We start from the raw sequence: 13803 nt of genomic DNA, 5'->3' as shown, positions 1-13803 counted from the left end.
AAGAATGTACTGAAGATAAAAATAAGTGAAGTAAATGCCTCATCACGACACTTCAAACTGTATCTTTTCCTACAGGGTACACATTTGATTATTTCTGAAAGATTAATATTTAAACGTATCGGAATATTAGACTTTATAGTTCATATGTCCAGGAAACAGTCAGAAAAAATAGGTTAGCAAAGTACAACACGGGTAGTTACCTTCCTATACTGTACTCAAAATAGTAACAGACATAAAATTGCTACAGACATCGCAGATCTAAATGTTTAAAGAAAATCATTTAGACTAACCGGGGGGATTTTATGACTTCTCCACATGAGTTTCGCGTAGATCCATTCCCACCGATCTGTATATCTGTAATATGTACAGGATCCAATATGGGCACTGGATCCAAACAAACAAATATGCTACACTTGCCGATGCATTTCGATAACAACAAGTTTACTGTAATAAAGTATCTATGTAGAGAGTCTTGTATCGGATAAAACACCAAGATCATCAACATGATCATTTATAGCACGTCACATATATAGCAGGTTACACATTCAGCACGTGACGTATATAGCATGTTACACATTCAGCACGTGACGTATATAGAATGTTACACATTCAGCACGTGACGTATATAGCATGTTACACATTCAGCACGTGACGCATAAAGCACGTCATATATAGCATGTAACATATTCAGCACGTGACACATATAGCATGTTATATAATCAGCACGTTACATACAAGTATTTATATATTTCTTACATAAACCACGTTTGATAGATACAACCGAGTCTGTATGTCAATCTCTGACATAGTTTAATGACTCGTACCACGTTTGATAGATACAACAGATTATGTATGTCAATCTCTGACATAGTTTAATTACACGTACCAGGTTTGATAGTTACAACAGATTCTGTATGTCAATCTCTGACATAGTTTCATGACACGTACCAGGTTTGATAGATACAACAGATTCCGTATGTCAATCTCTGACATAGTTTAATTACACGGACCAGGTTTGATAGATACAACAGATTATGTATGTCAATCTCTGACATAGTTTAATTACATAAACCACGTTTGATAGATACAACAGATTCCGTCTGTCAATCTCTGACATAGTTTAATTACATAAACCACATTTGATAGATACAACAGATCCTGTATGTCAATCTCTGACATAGTTTAATTACATAAACCACATTTGGTAGATACAACAGATTCCGTATGTCAATCTCCGACATAATTCAATAACATGTTTATTCTGGCTTGGATTACATTAATTCTCACTTACATAGAATATATTAAGATCGATCTTTCCCCTAACTTAAAAAATGGACAAAGTGGATGTGTGTGTTTGTGTGTGTTTGTTTGTGTGTTTGTAAGAATTATCGTGACGTAATCCGTTAAGTGTCCCATGTTTGCAGATAAGTACAAGGGTATCATTACAAGTACAAATGTAAATGTGAGAAAAGTAAGAAATCACAAGTGTATATTTCAACGACAACAGGTCGGCGTAGATAACACGCTAGGACATAAATCATCACAGAGGTGCTACTTCAATCAGCGTTCGGTACAAAGCACTACAGATTTAGACCAGTGTAGACAGACATATGTTGTCTTAAACGCTTCTTGTTTTAGCCATTAAATCGTTTTTAATTTGTTTGTATTTATAGCGAGATACGGGGGTGACTATAAACGAACACATACGGCGAGCTGGTAATAGCCTAGTCAATATCTGCATAATCATTACTTCATCTGCTAATTGTCAATTGTCCAGTCGCCTTAGGGGCCAGCTGGCCTGTGTGTGGTGGTACGCCCTCTGGCCGCAGTTCGGTAACATTGACCAGTACAGGCCAGGTAGACAGGTGACCAGCTCATTCAGACCCTAATTGACCTGACCTTATTACACCTTTTCGTCAATTCAGGTAATTTCAGTCAGACCTACGGTGAATAGACAAGACGTAATTACTGCCCATTTACAGGCCAATAACAGTGGGGAATGGTTCCTTACCTACCGGACATGTATCCCTAACTTAACACTAACACATAGGGGGCGACATTAAAACTGCTGATATCGGATGTATATTGCTGAGAAAGCAAATTCTTAAAGAAGCCTCACGTCTTTATGTAAAGAAACGGACACAATGATATGACAAAGTCGTGGTCAAGATAGCGTTCCTTGAACGTGAACCCTCACCTCCGTGATTGTTGTTCGTTAAACATGACGATACGTTCCATATGGCGGCATATTTCTGCCATCCAATTCTTCCCTAATGGATACGAATTACTAAATAAGTCAACTTTTAGAAACACTTATGTCGACATGATTAGGGAAAGATGTCGGGTTGTTAAGTAATTAATGTCACAAACATGTCTCAATAGAACGTTTGTTTATGTTATATGTTTCCTGACATAAACCTAATGTTGTAACATGTTCCCTTACATAAACCTAATGTTGTAACATGTTTCCTGACATAAACCCAATGTTGTAACATGTTCCCTGACATAACCCTAATGTTGTGACATGTTCCCTGACATAAACCTAATGTTGTAACATTTTCCCTGACATAAACCTTATGTTGTAACATGTTCCCTGACATAATCATAATGTTGTAACATGTTCCCTGACATAAACTTAATGTTGGAACATATTCCCTGACATAAACATAATGTTGTAACATGTTCCCTGACATAACCCTAATGTTGTAACATATTCCCTGACATAAACATAATGTTGTAACATGTTCCCTGACATAACCCTAATGTTGTGACATGTTCCCTGACATAAACATCATGTTGTAACATGTTCCCTGACATAAACCTAATTTTGTATCACGTTCCTTGACATAAACCCAATGTTGTGACATGTTCCCTGACATAGACATAATGTTGTAACATGTTCCCTGACATAACCCTAATGTTGTGACATGTTCCCTGACATAGACATAATGTTGTAACATGTTCCCTGACATAAACTTAATGTTGGAACATATTCCCTGACATAAACATAATGTTGTAACATGTTCCCTGACATAAACTTAATGTTGGAACATATTCCCTGACATAAACATAATGTTGTAACATGTTCCCTGACATAACCCTAATGTTGTAACATGTTTCCTGACATAGACCTTATGTTGTAACATGTTCCCTGACATAAGCCTAATGTTGTAACATGTTCACTGAATAAACCTAATGTTGTAACATGTTCCCTGGCATAAACATTATGTTGTAACATGTCCCCTGACATAAACCTAATGTTGTAACATGTTCCCCGACATAACCCTAATATCGTAACATGTTCACTTAATAAACCTAATGTTGTAACATGTTCCCTGACATAAACCTAATTTTGTATCACGTTCCTTGACATAAACCTAATGTTGTAACATGTTCCCCGACATAACCCTAATATCGTAACATGTTCACTGAATAAACCTAATGTTGTAAAATGTTCCCTGACATAAACCTAATGTTGTAACACGTTCCCTGACAAAGACCTTATGTTGTAACATGTTCCCTGACATAAACCTAATGTTGTAACATGTTCCCTGACATAAACCTATATATACATAATGTTGTAACACGTTCCCTGACATAGACCTTATGTTGTAACATTTTCCCTGACATAAACCTAATGTTGTAACATGTTACCTGACATAAACATAATGTTGTAACACGTTCCCAGACATAGACCTTATGTTGTAACATGTTCCCTGACGTAGACCTAATGTTGTAACATGTTCCCTCACATAAACCTAATGTTGTAACATGTTCCCTGACATAAACCTAATGTTGTAACATGTTCCCTGACATAGACCCAATGTTGTAACATTTTCCCTGACATTAACCTAATGTTGTAACATGTTCCCTGACGTAGACCTAATGTTGTAACATGTTCCCTCACATAAACCTAATGTTGTAACATTTTCTCTGACATAAACCTAATGTATGTTCCCTGATAAAGACCTAATGTTGTAACATGTTCCCTGACATAACCCTAATGTTGTAACATGTTCCCTGACAAAGACCTAATGTTGTAACATGTTCCCTGACATAAACCTAATGTTGTAACACATTCCCTGGCATAAACATAATGTTATAATATGTTCTCTAATATTGTACCATGTTCCCTAATAGTGTACCATGTTCCCTAACAGTGTACCATGTTTGCTGACATAGACGCCCTTTCCGTCTGATTGGACATTACAGTGCTGTAATCTTACCATCGTTTTCCTTTGTACTGTACTAATAACATGTTCCCTGACAAAGACCTTATGTTGTAACATGTTCCCTGACAAAGACCTAATGTTGTACCATGTTCCCTAATAGTGTACCATGTTTGCTGACATAGACGACCTTTCCGTCTGATTGTACATTACAGTGCTGGTATCTTACTCTCGTTTTCCTTTGTACTGTACTAATATATATATCTGGGCAGACACACGGACGTTCCAGCTCTGTTGACCTCTGATTTATGCTGACGAATGTCTACATAGGTCAGTACTTCTCCTTTTATAGTGATGTATACCGATGTTATCCACCAGCACGTAGATTTGAAGTAATAAACATTTTAGCAGCATTAATAACCAGGAGTATGGCCCTGTACACAAACCGATAGACGTTCGATTCCAGACACGGAACTTCCTATATCATATATATATATATATATGTCTGAAGAATCTCCCTGAAGAGATGAAAGTACTTAAGACTCGTTGTTGAGAGTTTTTTGTTCTTATATATTATGCACAGCACTATATGTGTCTGATCGAACCGAAATCCCGTCCGACATGTGAAGGACCGATTTCTTTTTACCACTTGACCTGGAACCTTAAAGCATAAATATGCGCTCACGCGTGCATGCACATCTTGACAGTATCGATTTTTTGTTTTCGTTTGCTGTGATGAGTTCGCGTAAGATGCACGGATATATGTAGGATGTTACGAACACAGAAGTCTCGTTTATTTGGGTGGTGTATATGATCTTTTAATTATGGTAATCACCTTCAAAGATAGGATCGTTCGACATTAAAAACCTGCGTGTTTAGTGAGTCCGGACAGAGATATGACCGTCCATCATAAATCTAATGTATTTCCTCACTGACCAGTCAGACCGCGACAGAGTACACGCTGAGGTAACTGACCGGCCCCCGGACAGTCGACCTTGACCAGTGACTAGGGGTCACCTCTGCTCTGCCTTACCGACTTTGACGGTACATGATGATTGGTAGGTACAGCTGTTTTATTGGTCCCTATGTAAGATAAGACGTCGGCTACCACAGGTATTCAGACCAGTACAAAACTAAACCTGGCGTAACTCAATTAGATAACAACCAGTTCTCGGTAAAAACTTTACAGGCCAGAAAAGTCTCCCTTACATCATCTTATTTTTGAAACTTTAAGAAGAGTAAAGAGTTAAGTGTGTCTCCGTACTTTCCCGTCTTTGATCATTTCCTTGAGGCAGCTGTATGGGAGGGGGAGGAGCGCAGGGTCATGGAAAAGACCACGAGAGGGACATGAGAGAAGGGCACGGGAGGGAGAGACAACGGGGAAAACATGACGCGTTGGGTCAGGGAGGGGGATTCATGGATAGAGGACGCATGGTGGGGAGGGGCATGGAAAGAAGACACAAGAGGGGAAAAGGGGACATGTTAAGCTAGAGAGGGCACAAGAGGGGATATGGTAAGGGGACAAACAAAAGGAGGGGTATGGAAAGGAGACACGGGCTGCGTATCTTTTACTTATATCTACATTCGACAAGAGCATCGAAATGTAAAGTAATTTATCAATAAGCCATGACGTTTATCTCACATATATATTGTGTAAGCGATTACCTAATTCTAATAACAGCAGATTAGGGTCATTATAGGAGGTAAGGGTGGGGATTATATTGCGGCATTTCTGAAGCCCTTCCACGTGTTCAACCAATCAATGCGGACCGCGCGACCCCTCCTAGACCCCACAGGTTGTGGGGCCGAACACAGAGGGACCGCCGCTTCCAGTCCGCAATGTCAAGTCAAACACACCTTACTTTTCATTCTTTTTACTGGGCATAGAAACAAATGCGTCTGTGAAATTTTAACTTTCATTTCCGTCGCGCGGTCAGATCAAAGGATGTGTGAAAACTGGTGTATAGGTAGATGTATATAGGTCCCGGGAAAGTAGACTTCTCTTGACGGTAAATAGCACAGGCACGGCGGCCTCTTTGATGTGACCAGTCACATACCTTGTTTATATTGGGGATTACACCTGGTTACGTTTGTGTCGCCTGTCCATCTTCCGTGGTTACGTAACGACCGGACGGGCACCCCGCCTGGACAGTGTCCAGTCCCGGTTTTATGGCTGTTGAACACACATTATCAATTATTGAAGAGTGCAGGCTGGAAGTCAGTGACCGTTTCCGAGAGGTCAAACCTTACAGTTTTTAAGCCCTATCAACTTGACGTCAGGTTTTACATAGGTTAAACCAATTTACATGGAGTTATATTTGTTACTTACTATTACAATTTGAATTTAACCGTTTAATACAATGTTGTCCCCGACAATGCCGATGTCGCCTGTTCGATCGTTGTGAGAGATTTTTCAGATAGATTTGCCGCATGTACCGGGTTTGATTAGGAGTACGTTAGCGAGCCATCAGACTCAAGATACATAACTCTGGCTGGATCAATAGTAAAGTAAACACGGGCCTATCTTGGCGCGGACTGAACTGTTGGTAAATAAGACTAAACTCGACAATTACCTGTCAGACAACACCTGTATCACCTTTCGATTGTCGAACAATATTTGTCAGGTAAACCTGGGGGCATTCCTAACATCTTAAACCAGCGGTTGTCTACTTCCTTTCCAGCGAATTCCCGCCAATTTGGATGAGTAAGCCTGGTACACCTTATTCGGGCGTACAACATCCTGAAGACCGTGATTTAAAATAGTTAAAGTTATCAAGTTAAACGGATTCAGACCAAAACTACGTCAGATTTAAGACCCTGAAAGGTCACGGTATAAGTCACAGTTCTAGACACGTGGTTTCCAAATGCATACGGCCGTTATATAAAACACAATAACTCAATGGCCCACTTGCCTTGCAAATAAGAAATGTATTGTATTTTACAGGGTATATGAAATGATACATGTGTTTTCAATGTGTACGTAATTGTGATTACTGTCCGACATCTATTTGTGACCACTGTACATAGCCTGGTAAATACTTATGACCAGCCCCGGGTCAGTCGTCTAACCGCAGACAAACCTGCATAGGTTTCAGTGCCGAGTAGCCACCAAAATACAACGAACTGACCATCAATCATTCCTAATCAGATAGCAAATGTCCGAAACTTCAGAGGGTCCCTGACCAGCGGTCATCACAATCGATTTATGGGACGTTTTCAATATCGCCTGTCATTAATAGAAACAACTAATTTGTTGGTTGTGAAACGGGGCGTATCGTGAAACTAGATCAGTGTGTATAGTTAATGAACTTAAAATATACCTTTGGTATCAGCACGTAACTAATGTTCTACTGATACCAGGACATGTGTTCAGGTCGGGTTACAGCGAGTTGTATATATAAGGACTGGGTACCTTGACGGTCTTCACATGCAGACACCCTGGAAAGTACCCGATACACACCGTCTGTCTCCCGACCCCCTCGCCTGTCTCCCGACCCTCTCGTCAGTCTCTGTTTAATACCGGTTATTAATTTGATATACATATAATCTAACAAATTCATATAAAGGTGTCTAGATCTATATAAAGCCTATTTTAGTCCCCACCTTGCCATGCTCTGGTGAATACATACAAAAAAACGTTGTCACCTTTCACGAGTAACGGAGGTCAGGGTTACTCGGTGTGGTAGTGGGTATCAAAAGCGCGGGTGTGTCGAGATTACCACGTGGAGCCAAAATGAAAACACGAGTAACAATTATACTGACCACATAACTTCCGGTTCGTCAATACACATCACATGTTGTATAACCAGCAGTGTTGCGACGTCAGTCAGCTATGTTTACCTCGTGTCAAAATATCTACGTCGTTTATATAGATTTTTGTGTAAAGTTCATACAGTGCTAAATAATACTAGCTCATCAAAGCTGGTACAAACCCATATCCTATGAACACTTCAGTTTAACGTACCAAGTTAGGCATAAACCGCCTTATCACGGCCACATCAAGCCGAAATTTCCCCAAGCGTGCAGAAACAGTCGTGCACCAGGTACGGTCAGACCACAGTTATATAGGTACCTAGCTGGCACTTCAGGCATTAAATACTGTATATAGTAAGCGTTTACAGTCTAATATGGCATTTATATAATACGTGACATCTATGACACGAACTCTTTGGGATATAAAGGTAGAGGGTGGTGTCTTTGTCTCGAACCAATATTTTTTATAATGAAAATTAAACGGCATATATTTTAAGATTTTCTAATCATAAATGACCGTTTTAAAGACTAAATATTTTCACCAAATAACTTTCCAGTGAAATATTTGATGACATCACGGAAACATATCACTACATATGTAATTATATCCATATCAACTCTATAACATGATGATCTACGGTTGACACGAGAGATATCCGGGTGGAGATATCTTCAGTAAGTGATGACGTCATGTGACACCTTCTATTGAGACACATGGATACAGTATTAACTAGACCATCGTTCGTCCCTTAACAGTAACCTGGAAATGTTTAACTCGTAATAACAATAATTCAAGCCTATTAGAAGCATACTACTTTGTCGAGATACACAACACTAATCATAATCATACATAGGCTCCCAGCGTGCAGTAGTGGTCATCCGGGATGGTCAGTAAGTCGCGGCTCCGGTATCTGACCAGCAGTCCTCCGGCTTTGACAGGTGTCACGTTCTAGCAGCAGCAGCAGCAGCAACAGCAACAGCAGCAGCATTCGTACCCAGACATGTGACAGAACACGTGTCATAACCATGCCCCCGGTGTAAGTGGATTGTTTTCACATGTATCTGATGTGTGTATTACAGCTTACAATAAGCCAACGGAAATGAGATGTCAAAACTTTCAAGGAAGATTTTCAAATAAACTTGGGATTGGATTCGTCAAAACCATTGACATATTTTGTAAGGTTTGAGACAATTTTAATCGTAGAAGGGGATTATGTGGCCCATGACATCGATTGCTTAGTTCAGTGAAAGATACGAGGATGTTGTCTTGTGTACTTTAAGTATGTAGGTGTAAAGTTGTTTATCAAAACACGTGGTTTACTTACCAATTTATCATTTTTAATAATTTAACGATATGACTTGAATATATGCGAAGTACCTGCTGACCTATCGTTGAAATGACTGTTTATTAATTGTAACTGTGTACGAGGGAGGGGACAATACCCCGGCCCACACGACCAACAAGCCCCTGAGTCAGACTGGTAGTCACTTAAAACAGTCCTAGTTATGTGGGTCTTGTTACTGACAACTTCCTCGCCCCGTCATTTTCACACAACAGTCCCTTACAAATAAATAGGTCGCCTCGGTACGTTAAGTCAGTGCTCCCTGAGCACGTGGAGGGAAGCATTTATGCCAACTAGGCTTGACACAGTTCGGTTTTCCAGTCCAAGGTGGTGTCGTGTATGACTCAATTACCGACAGTAATTATGTGCAGTGTGATATCGCCAATACTAACAGTTCTCATTACTCAAGTCTATAATCACAAACAGTTAAATCACTTCTGTCACAATTTTAAATTTATATACACACGAAAACGTCTAGATTTCTAGTATACACCAGACAGGCTTGTCACGCCTGAGGTGCATATTGAACAGTAACGACATTAATAAGCGACGAGCTTCTGTACATATTTGCGATCTCTCACTATTTTGGAGGGAGACTCTCGATTTTTTACCCTAAAATTGAACATTTTCAACCAGAATCAGTGGAAGAAATGATGACTTCACCAGAAAGAACAGCTCAAAAGATGTCATTTAAAAGTGGTTTTCTCCTTAGGGTGTACATACACACATTTTATTTAAGCTTTTAATTCTGAGCACATGTTATCTCCCCCATTGACATTTTTAAACGTTCTCAAGTTTGGGTGTATGGTGGTAGAAAGATCGATTCCGCGAACACTGTCGAGTTCGTAGTAAACAAACCTGTTTTAATTCAAGGTAAATTTTGACACTTTTAAGCGTTACACGCACAGTTGTCAACTCTAGGTGTCATAGTTACACTTCATTAGCAATTAGCGCGTTTAATACAATATCCTTCTCGCTAAGTCGGCGTGTAAACAACCCCAGGCCTCCCATTCAAATCTATCGGAAACACCTCTGACAAAAAAAAGAGACTCTATCGCCATGTAAATGATGTATAATAGTGTTTAACCCACACAATTTCCTACATCCGTTGACATTACGTACAGTCGAGTGACGCGTAAACAATATTTTCGTTGGAAAACACTCAACCGTGAAATTTGGCAATTATGACACTTAGCTATGATTGACAACTGTCGCATTACGCTGTGGGCGGAGCCAACTCCACGTGACTTTAGTTGGAAGTAAACAGTGAGTACACATGTGTGTGCCGTCTGGTATTTCATACCCACACTACTGATAATCAATATATAACAACAACCAAGATATGTAGAAAATTTGTTGTATTTTTTCACTACAACATAATAATATTAATATAAATGAATGCACAATTTTGGATGTGCACATAATATTTACATTTGGCCAGTTTTGTTTCTGTAGCCATACGTAAACACACACTTGTTTTCGTTGGATATGCATATCAAATATATATGTAACGCTCTCACTGGCTCACTCGCTCACTTACCGATGGGTCTTATAAATAACAGTTTTTCTAGCACAATAAATAAACCCCATCATTTTTGTACATTAACATTTAGAGATTATTTATCTTTTCTCTACAAAAAAATGCTTCTTCTTTAAAATAACAGTAAATAGAAAATGTTATAAAATCAAGAGATGATGTTACCGAGATTTCACTATAATAAAATACATTCTCACTCTCAGTTCCATCAAATCTCTACAAAATGTACAAAATTATCAAGATGGATTTGTTTGTCAACATATACTCTTTGAACAAATTTACAATATTTACATCTTGCGTTTCGGATATTTCCTTAATACAAAGTTCCCTGCTGTTTCAACAATTATGGAATATGAAAATATACCTTTATGAAAATGTCCCCGCGACATGATGAGTACTAATTATACCAGTGGTCAGATACAATATCGCCAGTTATTGCATTTCATCGGTTAAATAATTGCGGTAGAAAAAAAACACATGAATTTCGATGGGTAAGTGTACTGACCTGATTTGAGTCCGTCCACGGGTAAAATTATTAACCCATTTTGTCGGTTACAGTATGAGACCTACTCACAACACACATACTGCGGACCTAACTATACCACACAGCCCTATATTAACTTAATATATACATTCTCCATCGGACCTAGTGGAGCACTCTGAATGACAGTATTCCTCCCAGTTTTGCAAGTCCTCACTTTTTGCACGTTGTCCCGTTTATACACACATTTGCACAATGAATGAAAGATCGACATAATTATATAGTAAGTACCATGGAGTAAGACGGTCTTACCCACACAGCCAGTCTAATGGGCAGCGATCGACCCCAGCACTGATATGTCCAACCACTCATTTTCCAGACCGATCATTTCGGACACTTCTGGCGTGGAATAATCCGGGAATTCAAAATGTGATCCATTGCTTGATGTGGACATAGCACTGGAAACGTGACAGGTCTGTTGTGCCTGTTGTATATCAAAGTTTGGGAAGTCTGTATCAGCTAATTTGCTGAGATCCAGATTCCCCAGTTCAAGCTGCCAGTTAGTTGGCATTTGTAAAACGTCCGTGAGATTGTCGAGATCGGCTAGGGAGGACCCGTCTCCGTGTTGGGAGGGGTTAGCAGCCTGGCGAGGTAGACTGGTCTTGGCGGGCTCCTCCTGTGGAGAGGCCGCCGGGGTGTCGTAGATTTCCTCTGGGTAGAAGCTCGTGGACTCGGGGGTCGGGGGCGAGTACACCGAGGGGCTGGACGGCACTTTGGCGGGAGGGGTGAGTTGACAGGAAGACACTGGGACATGTCGACTCGCTTTTATACTGTCTTTGAACTTTTTGTCAATTGTTAGCTTGAGTCGGAGTCGACTGTCAGCATTAGCAGTGTTCACATTGAGATTGTTCGTAGTGTTTAAAAATCCCCTGCTCACTGATTTTTGTCGGTGTTTGTCATGCCTGTGTTTACTTGAGCTTTTTGTCACTTTTCCACTTTCGGGTTTACCGACTGGTTTTGCCTTTTTCCTAGGACGGTATTTGTAATCGGGGTACTCCTGCATGTGTAGAAGTCGGAGCCTCTCGGCCTCCTCGATGTATGGCTGTCGCTCGGTCTCCGTCAACAACTTCCACCGTTTTCCGAGTCTTTTACTTATTTCAGCATTATGCATATCCGGGGAAACTTCCGAGATCCTTCTCCTTTCAATTTGAGACCACACCATGAAAGCGTTCATAGGGCGCTTCACATGATTCGATGCTTTTTTGCATTGAGTCGCATCAGTGTATGGAGTATGTGATTCAGGATCGATCTGCTGAGAACCAAAATTACCGGACTGCTGGCCCGCCGGGCTGTTCTGTGGAACCATTGTCACTTTATAATATCACTGTTCTTAAATTCCAAACGAAGAAAACTAAAGCAAACTGGGTACAGTGCCTTCGGTAGAAGGACTGTTTCCCTGACGTCTATACACAGCTTGGTATCACTACATAAACTGAGAATATCGTGGCGTAAACCTTCTTTCTATACACGCGGGTTAGCTATATCACGTGACGGCATGGTTTCGAATTCGCCCAATCAGCTAGAGGCCGCGTAGCTCCGCCCTAAAGGGGCGTTCTGCATATTAATGTACCAATGATTGAGGTACAAAGCAGGCAGTATATCAATTAAAATTCCAACCTACTTTTTCTTAGATACTCGACGAAAACTTCACAAAAATAGACAGCACCAGTGTCCAGTCATGCTTACTTGTAAAGTCATATTAAAGCTTAGCATAGATTAAATCTGTGACAATACAAAAACATTGTTGTAAAACTTGCTGCGGTATTATAAATGACACCATCAGGAAGGCATTCAGCGATCCTAATCACGCTAGGCTGACCCGGTACACAACTTTTAAATATTTAAGAAAATAAAAGAATTACGGGATTTAAAAATCAATATGATTTAATCACAATGTAAACTATGAATCAGTGTTTATTTTTAATTCTAATATTGTTTTTCCTTTGAATTTTAGAAAGTAACATGTGGTGAGCGAGCGATTGAACACAAATACTTTATTAGTATTGACACTCCTCGGCAAGTGTTTACAAGTATATATATATAAAGTTTGGACAAACAGAAACAGTATCAAGTGCTGGTCTCTGGTGAATTAAAAACGTCAGACATGTGTTATATTTTGTTGTTGTTATTGTTTAACCGCGAAAACTCCATGCATATTTTCATATTCTTTTAATTAGATTTAATTACTTTAATTGTAAAGTAAAGGAATACTGATTTTAAACAAATGTATAAATGTTCAGATTTAACACCAAATATTTGTTTCTGCATTTCTACGTGCGATTTATGACAAGTTCAGTGGGAACCTGATGTTGGCTCTTATCAGTATTTTACGGCTGAGCGAGCGAGCGAGAGAGAGAGGTACCCAGGTCGTCAACTCTCAAGGTCATATTTCTTCAAAAATGAGTCACCGGCTGCTTCTGATGCTGAAGAGGCGGCGTCATCCCCAGCACGAGCAGTCTG

General features: G+C 39.8%; 1 protein-coding gene across 1 annotated transcript; it reads right to left on the bottom strand.

Annotated features, from left to right (window-relative positions):
- Nucleotides 1-10608: 10608 nt before the first annotated feature.
- Nucleotides 10609-12808, bottom strand: LOC110452199 (transcription factor SOX-11-like). The gene has a single exon (XM_021500567.1). It carries the CDS (start codon nt 12647-12649, stop codon nt 11609-11611), a length of 1041 nt encoding a protein of 346 aa, XP_021356242.1. The 5' UTR covers nt 12650-12808; the 3' UTR covers nt 10609-11608.
- Between the last annotated feature and the right edge of the window lie 995 nt (nt 12809-13803).

The sequence above is a fragment of the Mizuhopecten yessoensis genome, unplaced genomic scaffold (assembly GCF_002113885.1).
Source record: "Mizuhopecten yessoensis strain PY_sf001 unplaced genomic scaffold, ASM211388v2 scaffold6459, whole genome shotgun sequence".
Classification (NCBI taxonomy): Eukaryota; Metazoa; Mollusca; class Bivalvia; order Pectinida; family Pectinidae; genus Mizuhopecten; species Mizuhopecten yessoensis.
The sequence above is the reverse complement of the archived record's forward strand: the minus strand, read 5'-3'. Positions and strand labels throughout refer to the sequence as shown.